Below are 17,134 nucleotides of genomic sequence, written 5' to 3'. Positions count from 1 at the left end.
TGTGTGTGTGTGTGTGTGTGTGTGTGTGAGTGTGAGTGTGAGTGTGTGTGTGTGTGTGTGTGTGTGTGTGTGTGTGTGTGTGTGTGTGTGTGTGTGTGTGTGTGTGTGTGTGTGTGTGTGTGTGTGTGTGTGTGTGTGTTTGGCCTGTGATGGACCGTTAACTGGTCCAGGATGTACGATGGAGGGACGTCTCATGACATAATGAATAGAATGACAATACTGATGTAAAGCAGCAGCCACCAGGGGAGGAATCTCTCACAGGACATTTCTCAACAACATTCTTTGAATTATTGTCGAAACGGGTTATAAAATTTAAACACAACATTGCTTCATAGATTAGCACAGCATAAAGTTATTGTATTGTATATTTTAATCTAATTAACTGGCCTGTAAAATGAATCCATACGTACAAATATGGGTGAGCAAAGAAACCGATTTATAATTTCTGCACTTTATTGATTGAACGTCACATCTTTACACAAACACATTTATTTCTTTATTGGGTGCAAATTCATTCTGAAATGAGTTCACTCGTTGGTGCTAAGACATCCAGCTGTTGGTGGTGCTGCTGACCCCCACCCCACAGGGTGACTCTGGGGGTGGGGGGGGGGGTTCCAGCTGGTGGATTGTGCCTCCAGCTGTCCCGGGCTGACCGGGTCCCAGGAGGCGCTCACTTTCTGCGGCGGCGCGTAGCGGCTCCCTTCTTGCTACTGCAAGGCGCAAAACGCACAAGACAGAGTCAGAGCTGCACACTGTGTGTGAACGTGTGATTCACTGACGACTTGTGTCCCTCCAGTGTAAGTTTTAGATGTAATATTCTACATAAAGTGCACAAGTTTACAACAGAAATGTAATTTAAAGTCCTAGTGAACTACAAGATAGCAGCTTTTGGTTTAATGCTGGACTTTCCAGTGTGTTTCCCATTAACTGTTGCACCTGTTACACTTAATGCTTTTATTATAGTTTATCTAATTTTAAATCGTAATCATTACAGTGTATTTATAACATTGATTTTAATTTTAACATTCAAATGAAAATTTGTTTCAACAAAAGTAAATACTTATTTTTCCCCATTTTTTTTTTTTAACATTAACATTGACTTTTAACATAATTTCAAAAGTTCTTTAATAAAACAAATTTCTCACCTATAGTGAAAACTATACTGAACTAAACTGATGGCTAAATTATCAATTGATTTGACCTGCAGCATCTCTATCAGAGTAGTTAGAGTTAATACATTAATGTCCACATAACTAACAAATGACTGGTCAGTCATTCTGAGTGTGGATGTGTGGTTATTTGAACACATTAAAAAAAAAATCGTTCATTTTCATCACTTACTGTTTCTGCAGCTCTTCAATGCGGTTTCTGAGAGAGACGACCTGTGGGACAAAGCTTTGACTGAATTTTCATTTTCAAGGTGACACACAGTATTTTTTTTCCCACCTGAAAATTATTTAGCATTCACTATCTTGTTTTAATTAGAACGATAATGTCACCCAGGTCACCCATTATATCTGAATTAATCAATAATAATTCATATCCTGCATGCAGCACAGATACACAACACGTCCTCACTGACCTCATATCTCTGTCTCTTGAGCTTCTCGCAGTCGTCGTACTTTATCTCCTCCAGGGTACGTAGCACCTCCAACATCTCTTTGGCCTTTTCCCTAGAAAAACACAAACCAGAAGCAAATTGTTTTGCTGACTTGTAATATAAAAGATTGATTCACTCTCAAAGTGAGTTAATTATTTAGATGGATGAAATTGTGATTGTGTGTGTGGTGATGACTCAGTGGTTAGCAGTGCTGAGAGTTTTCTTGTGGAATTAGCGTGTTCTCCCTGTGCCTACATATACCTCTCAATAAGAAATCCAATTATTCTTGTGTTTTCACACTATAACAAGATGGATTTCACAGATAGATGGTCTCCAAAGTCATATAAATGTTCTCTTCACTTCTTTACGCTGCAGATGAACTGGTTTTCTCCCAGTTAAAACAAATCTTCGTTGTTTTACTTGTAATGAAGCAATGTCAACACACATTTCAGATTCAGACCTCGACCACTAATCCAGTAATGGCGATTTCATTTTCAACCTTGTAGCAACCAATATTGAGTAATAATTTTGTCTATTTCAAATGTTAACCCAATAACCCAATAACTTGTCAATATTGTTCAGTATCCTTAATGAACATGATGACTTTTCATCCACTATATCTATTTTTGATCAACAAACTGTGCAAAAATATATAATTTTATTTCCAAGAAATTTAGCTATCTTTATGTATCATTACATTATTATTACGTTGGTTACAACGTAATCAGTCAACTGATTTGGCAAATGAATCTTGTTATGATATTGACTTCACACTACAATTACGAGCTTTATCAACTTCATAATGACCCGTGTTACTACATGGTTATCCATAGTTAGGTTATTGGTTGCTCCAAACGTCTCGGCCATGTTAAACTATGACTCTGGGGTTTGTAAGCTCAATTTGCACGCAAACAACTGTTGAGTGTGTTTCATGGCTCTTGCCCTTTCCTCCTGTGGCTTACCTCAGTTGGTCCTCACTGAAGTTGTCGATGTTCATTGGTTTGATTCTCTCAGCCAGGATCTTCTTCTTCTTTTCTCTCTCGGTCTGCTTCTTGCCCCTCTTCTGGTCGATCTACAAAAGTCACAGCAGGAGATTAAATGCCAAAGTTCTCACACACATTTGTACAGTTTGCTGGATGTAAAATCACAACAGGGGAGGAAAGAAGGGAGATACCCTCTGCAGGTGGCTGGTGTAGCCCGATCCCATGTTGGACAGCGCATTCTTTTTCTTGGCTTCATCGTCAGCCTTCCTCTGAGCGTCAGCTTCCTCTTTTCTGATCCTCTCAGCCTGAAAATCAAATGTTTACATGACATCAGTTCACACGATGTTCATGTTTGATTAAACCATGGGGCTGAAATCACGAAGAAGAAACTAAGTACACCACCCCTCACACATACTGTGTCATTGAACAAATCTACACACTTGACATAGAAATATGATACATAATAATAACAAATTGAAATGTTTGTGCTAATATTCATGATACATTTGATGCAATTTACTCTCTAATATAACATTTCTGCCTCCATGTGAAACAGCTTCTCATTGCTGAGTAAACCAGATGAACCAGAAGAGGTCAGTGTGATGCTGCTGGATTTTAAAAGGCTTCTTCTGATCCCAGTTTTGCTTTGCAGCGTGCAACTTTGACAACCAGAAGGTCTTTCTGCCAAACCGCCCACCAAAAATAAGTTAAAAAGAAGCTGGTTGTCAAAATAAGATTTGATCCTTTTGAAATGTAGATACTACAGCGGAATATAGCATGTAGCTTAACTCTTGTATTGTCTTCCCATTTATCCCCCAGATCAAGCTGACCTTATGTTTTTTTCTGCTTTTGTTTTTATACAGCACGACAGAAGAAAAAAAGATCAAACAAATCTGTATTACACTGTTCAGTCAACTTGTTTTCATCATATTAACACAAATGCCACATCCATTTTTGTAAAATATGAATAAACCTGATTTACAGTAAACTATGCCTCGCTTCTGAGTAAAGAAATAGGAATTCTGAACAATCATAAACAAAGGACTAGAGGCACATTTTAACATTATCATGAATCGATGCAGTGGGTGAACACAAGTTAAAGACTGGAGCTGTGAAATAAAAGTTGGCCAACATCAGAGAGGAGCTGCACACCTCCCTCCTGGCCTGTCGCTCCTTATCCTGATCAGAACGGATCCTCTGCTGCTCGGCTCGCTCGGCACGGCGCTTCTCCTGAAGACACGAAGCAAAACACAAGGCTGAACTCCTTCTCACAACCTCACACAAATACACCAGCAGATATCAGATGGAAGGAGGTTTGTTAGAGGTTTTTTTGTTTTGTCATTTTAAATGTTTCTTGGTTGTTTTTTTTTTTTCTTTTTTCTTTTTCATGTTGAATAATGTTGTCATACAGAACACAATTAATTGTCAGATTATCAAAGACGAGCATGGACATATAAGGTCAATTTATATTTGCTCCCTTTTAGTGGGGTTAGAAAATATTTACTGGTAATTTTCATTCAAAACTAATATTTCTAATTTATCGGGGATGTCAGTGTTTTGGTAAACAGTGAGAGAACATAGAACAACGCAGCTGACCGAGCTGGAAGATAAGTGTAACCAGAAGCAGAAGACTTCATTGTTAAACCACGATCCGGCCACCTGACCTAGAACTCTACTGCATATGGCATCTGGATCAAAATGGCCCTGGAATAAATGCACTCTTTTTGTTTCAAAACTGAAAAATTTCAATAAAAATTTATACTATTTATAAGTACATTAGTTTTTCGATCTCTGGCTCCACTGAGATCAAACTGGACTGTCTGTGACCTCCGAACTATAATGAAAATGATACTAATCCACTTAAGAGTGTGTTCTGACTGATCATGTGATCTGGTGGCGGTGAAAAAACAAAAGAGAAAAATATGAATATCAAGATTTATTTTACTTGTTTGATTCCAAACTCACAATTCTTTCTTTGAGAGCGATGAGCTCCTCTTCCTCCTGCTTCCTGCTCTCAAAGTGAGCGTCGATCAGCGACTGCAGCTCATACAGATCTTTGTTCTGACGTTTCTTCTGGATGTCCTGTGAGAATGAAAACAAACAAAAACCCCTAAAAAAACACTCATAAAATTTTTAACTGGTCATTCAGGCACCAGCAAGTATGATCCCTTGCCCAATGACTGGTTAACAGAAATTATTTAATCTTTAAAATTCTGTTTCATTGAACGTTTTATCAATGTTTGTGTTTGACTCTTCTCTACTCCAGCTAAAATTGATAAAAGTCTTATGACTGTAAGAATTACAATATAGGTGTTTTGATTAAAAGACCTTGAACTGAAGTGACACAAAAGAAAACTTGTGATGGGAAGATGATGATATTCCACATACTGCATGTTTGTATTTTGTCTGTATCTTTTGTGCTTCTCCAATAGTTATATATTTTCTATTTAATCTATTTTGTTTATGTGGAGAAGTGACTTGAAATTACATGTAAAATGTTCCAAAATCACATGTCATGTATTTAGATCTTTGGATTTTAAAGGAGAATATCCACCCACAGGGTCATTTTTAACCCTTTTAAAGCAAAATATAAACTGATGAAAACTTGCTCACATCAAAGTCCACCTTCTCTCCATCAGGGATCTTGGGAGCACTCGGCCTGTCGTGGGAAACAAACTCATTTTTCAGAAATGCGATCAAAGTTAAAACATCTGCTAAAGACGACACCAAAAGTCAATGTACTCACTTAAACTTTGGCTTTTCTTCTTTGTAATCGACACCGGACGACACCCAGGAGAGGAGAGAGACATTGAACCGTCAGATGTATAGAAATGGAGAGAGTGCATACAGCTACTGGTTAATGAGGGAAAGGATCCATGTGGACAAACCGAGTTACATCTGAGGGCTGCAGGTTGTTTCACACCTCAGCTGGACGATTGTAACGTGAGAGTGAGTTTTAATTATAGCAATACTTTCCACCAACAGTGACTGAATTACTGTGCACGAGCCTCTCTTTGAAGTTTGCTTGTGAAGGTTGCGGACCTCTAGTCCGGTCTGAGCTTACCAACTCCTCCTGCTTTCCAATTTACCCTGAGTGAGCATATTTGGTGACTTCATATTTCTTCTTCTTTCTTCCAAACTAACAATTGATGGACATAAAATCCATGATTAAATCGCCATGCTAACCATGGATGCACATAAAACTCGTAGAAGGTTGACGTCAAACATACGACCAATGCCGTTCATATAAATGGCATTTTTTACCCCCACAGATAATACTATAAATAGTAGGACGGAGGTCATCAAAGGTGTAGAAGTTGACCTTTAACAGAAATTTACTGAGAAATGTTTCTAATATGAAGTTTAATTAAGGTACATTCTGGTTAGTTTAATTCTCTCCAACAGAAGTAACTTAATAAAAAGGCCATTTTAAAGGCTTAAAGCCTTGGAATATCCTTCATTTGCAACATAATGGTGACATTTCACTGAGTTACCCTTGACATAATGAGCTAAACTCCCAAACTGTAAAACCAAGCAAAGCAACTGAAGCTGCTTCACTCAGCATTTTCTTAAAGGTGAAAGGTCGTACACAGGAATGTGGCCACTGTCCTACAAGACGTTCACTAATTTACTCGTTAATTTCTTGTGCATTAGTGTGTGAATCAAACCGGTGTAATCAAAAGTGCGAGAAGTGAGTACGCTGCGTTCATAAACATGAAACAACATAAAACTCTCCACCATACTGAACATACAGGTGCATCGGGCGACACTTTTCACAAAAAAGTGGCGACTACGGTTAATAGTCTTTTGTTGGTAAAGACACATTCGGGATAGGGATGTGTGTGATTAGCTTTCAGTTTCTTTCTGTCATTGTTTTTTTTGTGTGTGTGTGTGTGTGTGTGTGTGTGCGTGTGTTTATTTTGAGTGCGGTCCTCTCACTAAAATACAGGAAACAGACAACACGGGGAGGAAGGCAAAAGCAGGCAAAGCAACAGTGACTCAGCAGGAAAGACAAACTACCATCTTGATCGCCCTCGTCCACTGGCAGGACACATTCATGCAAAAAAGAGAAGAAGCAGAGATGAGCAGGGGGGCAGGCGGCACCACGATCCAGCATTTATGAATCCTTCACACTGTTCCTCCTTGTCACCTCGGTCGCCTAAAAGCCAACCGACTAATTCAGCCTTTGCTCTCAGGGGAGATCATCGAAAACAAACAGTTAATAACGTGTCAACGGTGTAATGAAAAGGCTCCCGAACCAGTAGGGAAACAATCAGAAGAACTGAGAAGTCAAGTCAACATACCTTCCTCTTCATAGGCGTCTGCATGCAGCAAGCGTCCAAAGCAAGAGCAGAACAGAGATCATTAGTGGTGGCACCGGGCAGCCTCTTCCTGTGCTCTTTACAAAGCACGGCTTAGGAAGCACATTTACCAGATTGGGGTGTTCATATCCAAACTTTAGAGGCAGAAGGAAGCGACTGCACAAGTCCATTGTCATGCACTCACACTGCAGGCAGCTCTCTGTTCGTCCAATACTAAAGATTGTGCTTGGAAAGGCCAAAACAACACACCATTTATATATGGGTCATTTTTGCTTTTATTTGTGATTGTGTTGTTCAGGTTCCTTTTCACATTTTTTTTTTTTTTTTGGGCCTCTTTCTAAATTGGTTGTGTCGAAATCAGCAACTCTAAAGCATGAAACCAATGAGACTTTTGCAGTGACTCCCTCTGCAGACAGATTCACCACATATCACAAATGCATCTGATCAAAAACAAAACATTTTCATGGAGGATTTCAGTGGACGAGGACTATTTTTGCAACACCCCAATGTAAATGCTTTGGAGCGATTTGCCAATCTCACTCTTTGTCTACACACAGAACAAAAACAAAAAGAAATAAGAAAAGAAATGATGCCAAACATGGCAAGAAGAGAGGCGAAGAAATGGCTTTTACATGACAGAAAGTACCCATCATCCTTTCTACTGTGGCCTTGAAGAGCGACGCACGAGTTTGCCAAAATGCAAACAATGGAGATGGTCATTAACAACAACATGGGATATTAAAATGGACAGAAGGCCACGGATGAAGCAGGGCAATCGATTCATGTAAGAGGCAGCTGATTTTCTTCTTCTCTCTTTCAACATTGACTCTATATGCACAGCTCATATTCAGAACACACACATGTGACACTGGGTGACAATGCAGGATAAAGTGCTCTGTGTGCATCAGCTTATGGTGACAGAATGGTGTGATAACCGTGGAGAGTTCATAAAGCCAAGACCAAATATGTGATGCAGTGAGCGCTACGGCGACACAGAAAGTGGCTTGTTTTTGTCACAAGCAGTGTGGAGAATGAGTGTGACAAAGTGCAGCTGTTAATCAGAGTGGTGTGTGTGTGTGTGTGTGTGTGTGTGAGACACAAAGCAACGAGGTATCTCCAAACTTACGATTCGGCTGTTATTACAGTCTAAAAATGTCTTTCACTAGAAGAAAAGAATATAGGCATGACCGAAATCAAAATGTCAGCACCAAGTAACTCACTGCAGTCATTAGATCATGGGGAATGTTGTATAAATTGTAACCTGGAAATGCCTATAACATTTTTTATTTTTTTTAAATTTACATATAATACTGCGAGTTTCTTTCAATGAGGTCTAAACACCTGCAAAATTAGGGAGAAAAAAAATGGCTGACATAACAAATACATACATTCATTTGTGGCCGCAAGGCTTTTAAGGTAAACCTGTAACATGTGATATTTTTCCGAAATAATCTTAATGATGTATTTCTGTGTGAATATTGTATGTATCTCAAAATGTTTATGGATCAGTTATGATGCGTAACTGGGGGTGATCAGGATTTGTGAGAGTCTGTACATTTCCTTTGGTGTTTACTCCTGAAAACTGATTTTGAAACAAACTAAACATTTTTCATAAACTGGGCAGCTTTGAAGAGCAGGTGACTAAAGTGGAAAGTGGCTAAACAGAAGCTTAATGTAGCAGCTACATGAATGAACTGCAAAAATATCAAACCCAACAAGTCAGCTGGGTGGTTTTTTTTGTGACAAGAAATTGGAATCTACCAGAGAAGTGTGAGATTTCTGAGATTTGTTTACTAGATAAAGGGGGGGGGGGGGCTGCATGATTGAAGCAGAGAATCTTAAATCATGATCACTTTGTGGCAGATATTTGTCACTGGTATCAACAGAAAATGCTTTTTGAAACCAGCTTTAGCAAAATTAGAGTTTCTGCTTGTGAAACCTACATCTTTATTTTGTAGACAGTGAATTAACTCTGCAAAAACAAAACAAAACCAACAAAACTATTCATTGTGATCAGAGACCAGAGAAGAAGTCTGCAGATATTCATAGAGGATGTTTAAGGGGTGCTAAGAAAAAGGTTAAGATTTAGGATCTGTTGTTTTCCAGTGCCTGAAGCAGAAACTGAAATCATGCTGAGTCCTCCTTTTAGATTGTCGTGTTGGATATGTTTCTCTGTGTGTCGATGCCACGAGGTCTGGCTGTCTTACAGAGCAGAGTGCTGGATGTCCTGCAGGGGAAGGGTGAACGGATCGCCCATGCCACGTACCTTCCACCACCTCCTGTGGCTCTGGCTCTGGCTCTGGCTCTGGTTCAGGCTCTACCTCTGGCTCTGCTTCTACCTGGGCCTCCGCCTCAGGGGCTACTTCTACTTCTACTACCTCCTCCTGGGCTACGGGCACGCAGCATGCACCAAACCGCCGGGGAGAGGAAGAGTGTCGGAGAAGGCCGTTAATGAAGACCACAGACATGACAGAGCCATTAGAAACCAAAAAGTGAAAGATTACTTTAGTGACAAGTACGATGGATGGATGAGCGCTGCTGAGAATAGAGAGAGAGAAACAGATGATGATGAGACAGTCAGTTGACCTTTCACACAGAAGACATATTGAACCTCTGAAGCCAAAAACTACCTGAAGGATGAACAGTCATTTCACAAATTAATGGAAAACTCACTTGAATCAACTTTACATATTTTGCATTGTATAGAGAATCAGTACTTTTAAAGCTTGCAGATTAACTGACCTTTTAATGGTTATTTCTTTGTATTTGATCTCAATCTAGAGAGACTAGCTGTTCCCTTTATTAACACTGAGCTAAAGTAGCTCCCATTTTGGTTCTTATTTTATATTTAGCTTTCAGCATATCTGGACATCTATTCTGCAAATGTGTAAATGCCCCTGAGGTACTTCTTAGGCGATGAATCCAGAACAGGATCTTAAATTTCATAAACTGGCATCCACTGCTAACGTCAAGCTCAAAGTTGCATAATCTCACTTTTTACTGTGTGGGTTATAATCTGTGAGTATAAAGTTAGGTTACTCCAAGTTCTCTTCAAAAATCTAAAAATAAAAACAAAAGTCACTCATTTTATATCCCAACAATTTTAAAGATCATATTATCACAAATGTGAATTACATAAACTAAAACATACTTTACCCTCGGAATGACTGATTATGTTCCCAAAAGGAAAGGTAGCATATCCCTAAAGCAGGTATATCAAAACTAAAACTTGAGGTTTGACACACTCCCTTCTTTTAAATCAAGCCTTAAAAACACTCAGGCCTTCTCAGGACAACAGATTTTTACCTATTTTATTACCTTTATCTTAATAAACCTTACTTAGTCTATAATGCCTTTTCTATTTGCTTTGTTTTAATGCATTTCATGATCTTCATAGTTTAAGATTAAGATTCCTCATCACCTTGTTTTTTTGTATTTCCTTCATTTCATTGTAAACCAGTTTGAGTTGCATTGTGTCTGAATGGTGCTATAGTAAAACATTTACAAAGGACTGCAGGGTGACGCTAGATGGGTTTTTCTAGTTTCAGACTGTTCTTTCAGGGACTTTTTGTCATCTTCTGTTCATCATATGTCCGTTGTGTGAATCAGGTCAGCGACCGAGCTTTACAGATGACCATGTGAACTTGTCACGTGCCAAGAAAAGAAATGCAAACGGCCTCGAGGCTCCATCGCATTTTATTCTTCAGCATGTGATCCAAACATCACTAGAGAAGTCACCTTTAACTTGGAAGTGCTTGACTGACAGCTGGATGTTAGTTACAAAAATAAAAAAGGTGCTATGGCTTGAATGTTCACCTCCAGGTTAGGATATTAATTACTTTACGCATACAAATAAAGAACCAGCCAAGACTAACGCTTTAAAAAAAAAAAAAAAAAAAAAAGACTTTTTGTTTCATGGATTAAGAATTAAAGCTACACGTCAGCCTTATGTAGTATTTATTATCTATTAAACGCTGACCCAAGTGCGAGATTACAATTCACTTTTAGCATTTTTATAAAAATCCACTAAAAGTTTCATTCTTCTGTTTGTGTCAATAAAGCATAGAATTATCTTAATTCTGTTTTTAAAAAAAAAGCAGGTGTCACTGTCAAGCACTTCAAATCAAAGGTGAAACAAGGCATCTGAAAATTAGTACAAATGGAGAAAGTGGTCTGAAATGTCGATTGGTTTCGTTTGTCTTTACCTTCTTCTTCTTCAACCATGGCGACAACATGATGGAAAAATAGAAATAAAAACATGACATCGTTTCAATTTCTGATTCAAATATCAATAAAGATTAACTGCATGTTAAATGTCAAGATACAATTATGAAGAAATATGGAAATGAATAGATAACAGATGATAATTACTTTTATTATCGATGTGTCTGAGACACATCTGAATACATTTCATGAATATCTCCGTTAGAAAAGAAGAACAGCAGTTGTTGTGAGTGCGTCTATTTAAGGCACCGTGTTGCAGTGACAACACAAAGAAGAAAATAGTTATTTTAGTCAGGTTAAAGTTTGTCTTCTAGTCAAACTCACGACTATGTAACAGAAAAGGCTAAGGAAAATTACAAAATTGGTCACTCTTGCTAATATTGATGTTGTTTTACATTACTTGTATGTAGTAGAAACAAAACAAAGTTTTTGTGACTTACCCTCCACCTGATCTCTGTAATAGGAAAGATAAAGACATTTAATATCAACCCAAAGAAACAGATAAAAAATAAATGTATTTCATAGAATTTAAAAATTAAGTCCAGCAGTGCGATTCACTTACATGTCCTCAGTGTCAGACATGTTGACAGCAGACTTCTCACCTGAGGAAGGAACAAAGAGTCTGATGAGTGGATGGGAGTGGCGCAGATATGAGAAGGTTACCGGTTTAATCCCTACAGAGACGCGTGTCCTGCTGCAGAAATACCAAAGCTCTCCTGTTACCGCTCACTCCTCGTTGTCATGAAACCATGAGTATGTGACTCGGATAAACACCTGTGATGGTAAAAATGTTTGGACACCAGACCTCGTATCAAACTTTACTTACAGAGTCTTAAAGAAATCAGCATATATCGATATACAGAGATACTTTGATGATGTTACCGTAGTTCAATGTAAAATATGGTGACATTTGTTTAGTTTGACATTACAATACATTATTTTTAAAATTATGATTCTGTTGTCCTGACTGTTACTGCTTATCTGCAGTAAGAGTCCGATTCCAGATTTGCTTTTCTAAACTCCCACTTCCCCAGTATGAATTTCCCAGTTTGACAACATTTAGTTGGCTTATTCTCATTTGTTATTCTGAACGTTCCAAATTCCCAGTTACTATTCAGTGCACAATTTACAAAGAAAGTTCTCATCACAAGAGGGCTTAAGTGAAAATAGTCATTAGCATAGCCTTCATGGTTTACCAGTCAAGAAAAATAAAGTGCCACTTTACAAAATTGTAACTTTTAAGGTTTTCACTTACATGATTTCATCCTGTGATATTGATTTGTTTTCTGTGGGGTTTTATTTTGTTTTGTTTTTAAATTTTTGTTTAAATTTTACATGACTGGTGAAGCAATGAAGGCTAATACTCAGTTAACGAACCACTGCCGTGAAATAAGACGTGACGAGATAAGATTTAAAGATTTAAATAAAAAAATTCTTATTACTCCCATTCCTGAAAAATCTTGGACATGAGCTGTTGATAAGATGACAGAGCTGTGGCGGTAGATCACACGCGACCCCACCAGTGCGCTTTGGCACCTTGTCCAGTTCTGTTTGCTCAGCTGTTCTGGGGGTGTCACCCTCTTCACAGGTTGGTTTTGGCGTGTGAGTATCCGACAGAAAAACTTCAGCACATTAGACATCATCGACACCGGTGTCATGTGAGGCCTGTTTAGCCTAAAAGATATTCACTGCTTCTTTCTTTTGGTGTCTTGACTTTGGCTATTCTAAGACAATATGTAGTGTCACACAACTCATGAGGACAACAATTGTTTCCCAATACAACAAAAAGAAAATTGCTTGTGGCTTGCTCCTTCGCTTCTTAACATGATAGCTCTTCAACCTGTTGACTTTGTGACTGTTGATTAGTATTGTGGGCTTATTTTCAAAAGCTTCGAATAAAGAAATTACATATTGGGTCTTTGAAAAAAAAAAATGTGGAAAGAATGTACACAACTGACCAGATTGTGATTTTTGTCACAACCAGCTCACAACATTATCAATATTATTATTAACTGTGATGGTGTCCATTTTTTTTTGTAGTTTAAAGAAAGTTCCATAAAAGATTTCCATTCATCTTGAATGATCACAATTATAATTTCATAAAGACTGGCTGTGAAACTGTGACTATCAGATTTGTGTGGAGTTTTTGATTCAAGTTTACTTATCTTTCAAAAATATGGATTAATCTCGAAATTAAACAAAGTTGTCAGAAAAACATTTTAAATTTGAAAGGGGTTCATTTTATCCCTCCAGTGAAGAAAATAAATTAAAATCGCCTCGCAATTTACCAAAGTGGTGATAGAAATCTCAGAAAAACTGTTAACTTGACACCAGCAGGAGATAAATTACAAAATACCAACCTTGATTAACTAATTTGAAGGTACCACAGCCAAATATGTATATTATTCGATTTCAATCATGCTTTTCACTGTCGGAGAAATAAATCCAAACTAGGACTGCTTTGCTGAATACAACTCCAGCTTTCAGTTTCACCCAAAATTGCATGAAAACTTTAAAAAAAAACCCTCTCAAGCAAAGCTTAAGTGTGAAGATGTTGTTAGGGGCTCTGGTGTGAAGCTGAAGCAGCAATAAGAGTCGAATTGAGTCTGAAGTGAAGAGATGAGGGGCTCCACTGAAGGATGTCACATTGTTTCTTATTCTATATTCATCTACACAATATTTGATATATATATAAAGTGTCTTTGGATGACTCCTTCGCACTTAGTGCTGAGCACAGCTGCAGAGGACTGGGAGGATTAGTTGTGGATCAGATTTCTCCCCATCAGCTGAGGAACGGTGTCCAAATAGCAGCTTTAATCCTCCAGCTCGGCCCGGCGGGAGGATCCAGAGTGGCCCAAAGGCCAATCAGCATCAGTCGCAGCTGACAGCAGCCTCACCTCTGTGTGTCCAGCCTTCACTCAATACATGCCGACACTTCAGCACCCAGTATATTTAGTGGATGCCCACTTCATTTCTTCACCATGAGAGCACTGGATGCTGAGAAGTGTCTCTGAGTCTTTCTGAAACTAAAACTCGGGTGTTGAAACCCAAAGGCCGACGAAGCAGGTGAAACCGCCAGGGAAAATCACTTGGCCGGCCAATCCAGAACAGATTTAGATTGAAATACCAATAGGAGATGATTATATCCACAAGTCATGACCCCGGCAGAGAGTTGGCCAGATGAAGGGTGGAAATATATCTCACCATTTTAAAACCTCAAATCTCCAAGAAGTTGGCCTTGTTTTCAAGAGCAACCGAAATATCTGTATGAGCATATCAGTTACAGTAACAGGGAGCACACCATCATAAAAATGATAGGAACAAGCTGAGTTATGGAGATGGAGAGTAGTGACATAATGTAGAAATCTGACATTTCAACACTGATTTGGGAAGAGCCTGAAGCATGACGCTAAACCCATCAACAATCAAATATCTAATGTGTCCATATTGAGGCATGTTCTGTTTGAGGAGGAATAAGAGGAAAGAAATGTAAATATATAGTCAGAAATCAAACCAACTGTTTGTCCAATGTCAACCTAAACGGTGTCAAAACATATCCAGTAAATTAGAAAATAAATGAATTAAAGTTGTTGTGGTTTTGATTTGATTATGTGGATGAGCTCTACGCTTTGTCAGCTGTTCACCTGTGAGCCTCTCCAAGCCACAGCACAGCACCCACAGGCTTAAAGGCATTTCAGCAGGTTTTATTTAACACCCACAGTCCTCTGTGCCAGCGGGGTTCTCTGGAAGTAAATGTAAGTGCAACCTGCACCAGCACGTAAATTCAATAGTGACGTGTAGACATTAAAACAGCTGATTAGGGATAATAAAATGAACAGGAAGTAATATTTCTTTATAGCATTCTGAGGTTTCTGCCAGTGCCTAACCTCATAAAAATATCCAATTTGGCTTCATTTCATCATATTTAACATCCTTGCGCCATTAAAATCTCCCGTCTCCCACTTCATTGTTTAAAAATGTGACAAGCCTCTTGAAAAGTACCGAGAAACACAAGTTAAAGTTGCTTTTTTTCTTTCAGATGTAAACTTTTAAGTTGAAGCTGAGCTGATGGGACTCCAGCCCTCAACTTGAACTGTAAACCATCTCAAACATAAACTACTTGTGTCTGACATGCAGCTGAACACGTCTACACCTCGTTCAAAAGTTCCTCCTGAAGTTAGAGCCTGCAGTGGTGGAGGATGTTTTCTGTACACTGGAGGATATTTTTTCATCTAATACACACACACACATACACACACACACACTCACAAATCACCAAAGCTAAACTTAAAAATAACAATAACAATAATGACATCCACAAATTGCTTATTTTGTTGTTGTTGAAATAGGAAACAAATGTTCAGAAATGAGTTTGTTTAATTGAGTGGTTTCAGGGATGAAAGTGTGCGTCTCACCTCAGAGATGAAGAGAAGATCCTTCGGTGATGAAGATGAAGCTCTGTAAGAAACTACAGGCTCCTCTCAGAGAATAAGTCCTTGTGTTATAGTGATACTTGAGCTCATCCGGCCCTTATTGGCTGTGGGATGAGAGTGAGTTGTGCGTGTGTGTGTGTGTGTGTGTGTGTGTGTGTGTGTGTGTGTGTGTGTGTATGTGTTTGTGTGTGAGGTATATATGTTTATGCGTGGAAAAGGTGGGGAGGGGTTGGGCCGCGTAGCCCATGACCCTGGAGAAGGAGATGGGTGAAATACTGTGGATGGAAGAGGAGGGCTCAGGTTTTGGAAAGGAGCAGCTGAGAAGCTTCTGTTGCTAAATTTACAGTGATAGAAGGCTGAGAGCGGGCGTTACACATCAGCTTGGCATCCAGACAATGGAGGGAAAGTCTATGTGTGTGTGTGTGTGTGTGTGTGTGTGTGTGTGTGTGTGTGTGTGTGTGTGTGTGTGTGTGTGTGTGTGTGTGTGGCAGCCACTTCATCAACCAGTCAATCAGTCGGACACTCAATCAGTGCAGAGAAGCAGAATAATAGAATAATAGGAATAGAACATATACTCTCACCAGTCAGTCGGTCCATTTTAATGTGATTTGTTGAACAATATAATCAACACATTTCAATAAAGATTATTAAAACTTTGCCTTTAGTTTTTGTGGAGAACTTTAAAGAAACTGTTCCCCAAAAAAACCACACACAGACTAATATACAAAAGGTACAAAAGATGTTTTCAGGATGTGTAATATTCGTATCTTTAAAATTGCCAGATATTCTTGGGGGGTTATGCAACTCGACAGTCAATCTTTATACGGTACTGCAAAATAAATGATAAATAATGATGGTTTAAAATAGTAGTGAAATTGCTTTTTTGGTTACTCCAAATGAAAAAACATTCAGACAACCAGGGAAAGCTACTGTTACATTACCTCTGCATTACTTTCTCGCTTCTGAATGTGAATAGAGTTGTATTACTGCAGCGCTGGGCTGCTCAATGGTGTCGTGGTTTGGACTCTGGCCTCATACAGAGAAGGTCTGGGTTTTTGTTCTCGATGGAGAGCAATAAAGCTGAGGAATAAACCAAGCTGCCGTTTGTTTTAATATCTTGCAAGATGTACTTGAGTTACACACAAAACACAGTCATGGTACAAGGAAACCAAAGCAAACGAGCGATGCAACCGCGATCTCTCTCTCTTATGTGTGAAGGTCAGCAACAATTTCACGCCGACATCAAGGGATGTTGCTGAGAACTACATTGTTTTAAGAGTAAGCAGAGGGAAGAGGGAATCAGCCTAATATTTTTTTACTAGTCTGAGTTTTCATATTCTCCGTGTGTGTATGTTTTTTTTTTTTTCTGGGTTTCTAACCTTCCTTCACAATGTCATAACAGAAATAAGCTCCCGTGCTCCAAGACCCAGAAATGGAAGAACAGTGACGCCTTGACACATTGTCTGAACGTAAGTCAGTCTGATGCAGCTGATAGAGCAGCGTGAGTGTGTCATTGAGCAGGTCGCATGTCAACTGGAAGGTTGTAGGTTCAATGTCGACGCGTCCTTGAGC

General features: G+C 38.8%; 1 protein-coding gene across 3 annotated transcripts; it reads right to left on the bottom strand.

Annotated features, from left to right (window-relative positions):
* Positions 1–431: 431 nt before the first annotated feature.
* LOC308128529 (troponin T, fast skeletal muscle isoforms-like) lies at positions 432–15,753 on the bottom strand. 3 transcript variants are annotated; one of them, XM_080493531.1, is made up of 14 exons: positions 15,545–15,653; positions 11,688–11,731; positions 9,172–9,443; positions 6,888–6,905; positions 6,604–6,624; positions 5,330–5,348; positions 5,197–5,242; positions 4,549–4,665; positions 3,736–3,813; positions 2,775–2,888; positions 2,563–2,672; positions 1,583–1,673; positions 1,342–1,382; positions 432–710 (listed from the first exon to the last, which is right to left on the bottom strand). In XM_080493531.1, the coding sequence occupies exons 3-14, from the start codon at positions 9,371–9,373 to the stop codon at positions 671–673; spliced, it is 897 nt and encodes a 298-aa protein (XP_080349657.1). In that variant the 5' UTR covers positions 9,374–9,443; positions 11,688–11,731; positions 15,545–15,653; the 3' UTR covers positions 432–670. The 3 variants fall into 3 exon arrangements, with proteins under 3 accessions (XP_080349657.1, XP_080349658.1, XP_080349659.1); XM_080493532.1 differs by lacking the exon at positions 6,604–6,624 and having other exon boundaries at positions 15,545–15,753; XM_080493533.1 differs by lacking the exons at positions 6,604–6,624; positions 6,888–6,905 and having other exon boundaries at positions 15,545–15,753.
* Between the last annotated feature and the right edge of the window lie 1,381 nt (positions 15,754–17,134).

The sequence above is a fragment of the Lipophrys pholis genome (assembly GCF_963383615.2).
Source record: "Lipophrys pholis genome assembly, chromosome: 2".
In the NCBI taxonomy this organism is placed as follows: Eukaryota; Metazoa; Chordata; class Actinopteri; order Blenniiformes; family Blenniidae; genus Lipophrys; species Lipophrys pholis.
The sequence above is the reverse complement of the archived record's forward strand: the minus strand, read 5'-3'. Positions and strand labels throughout refer to the sequence as shown.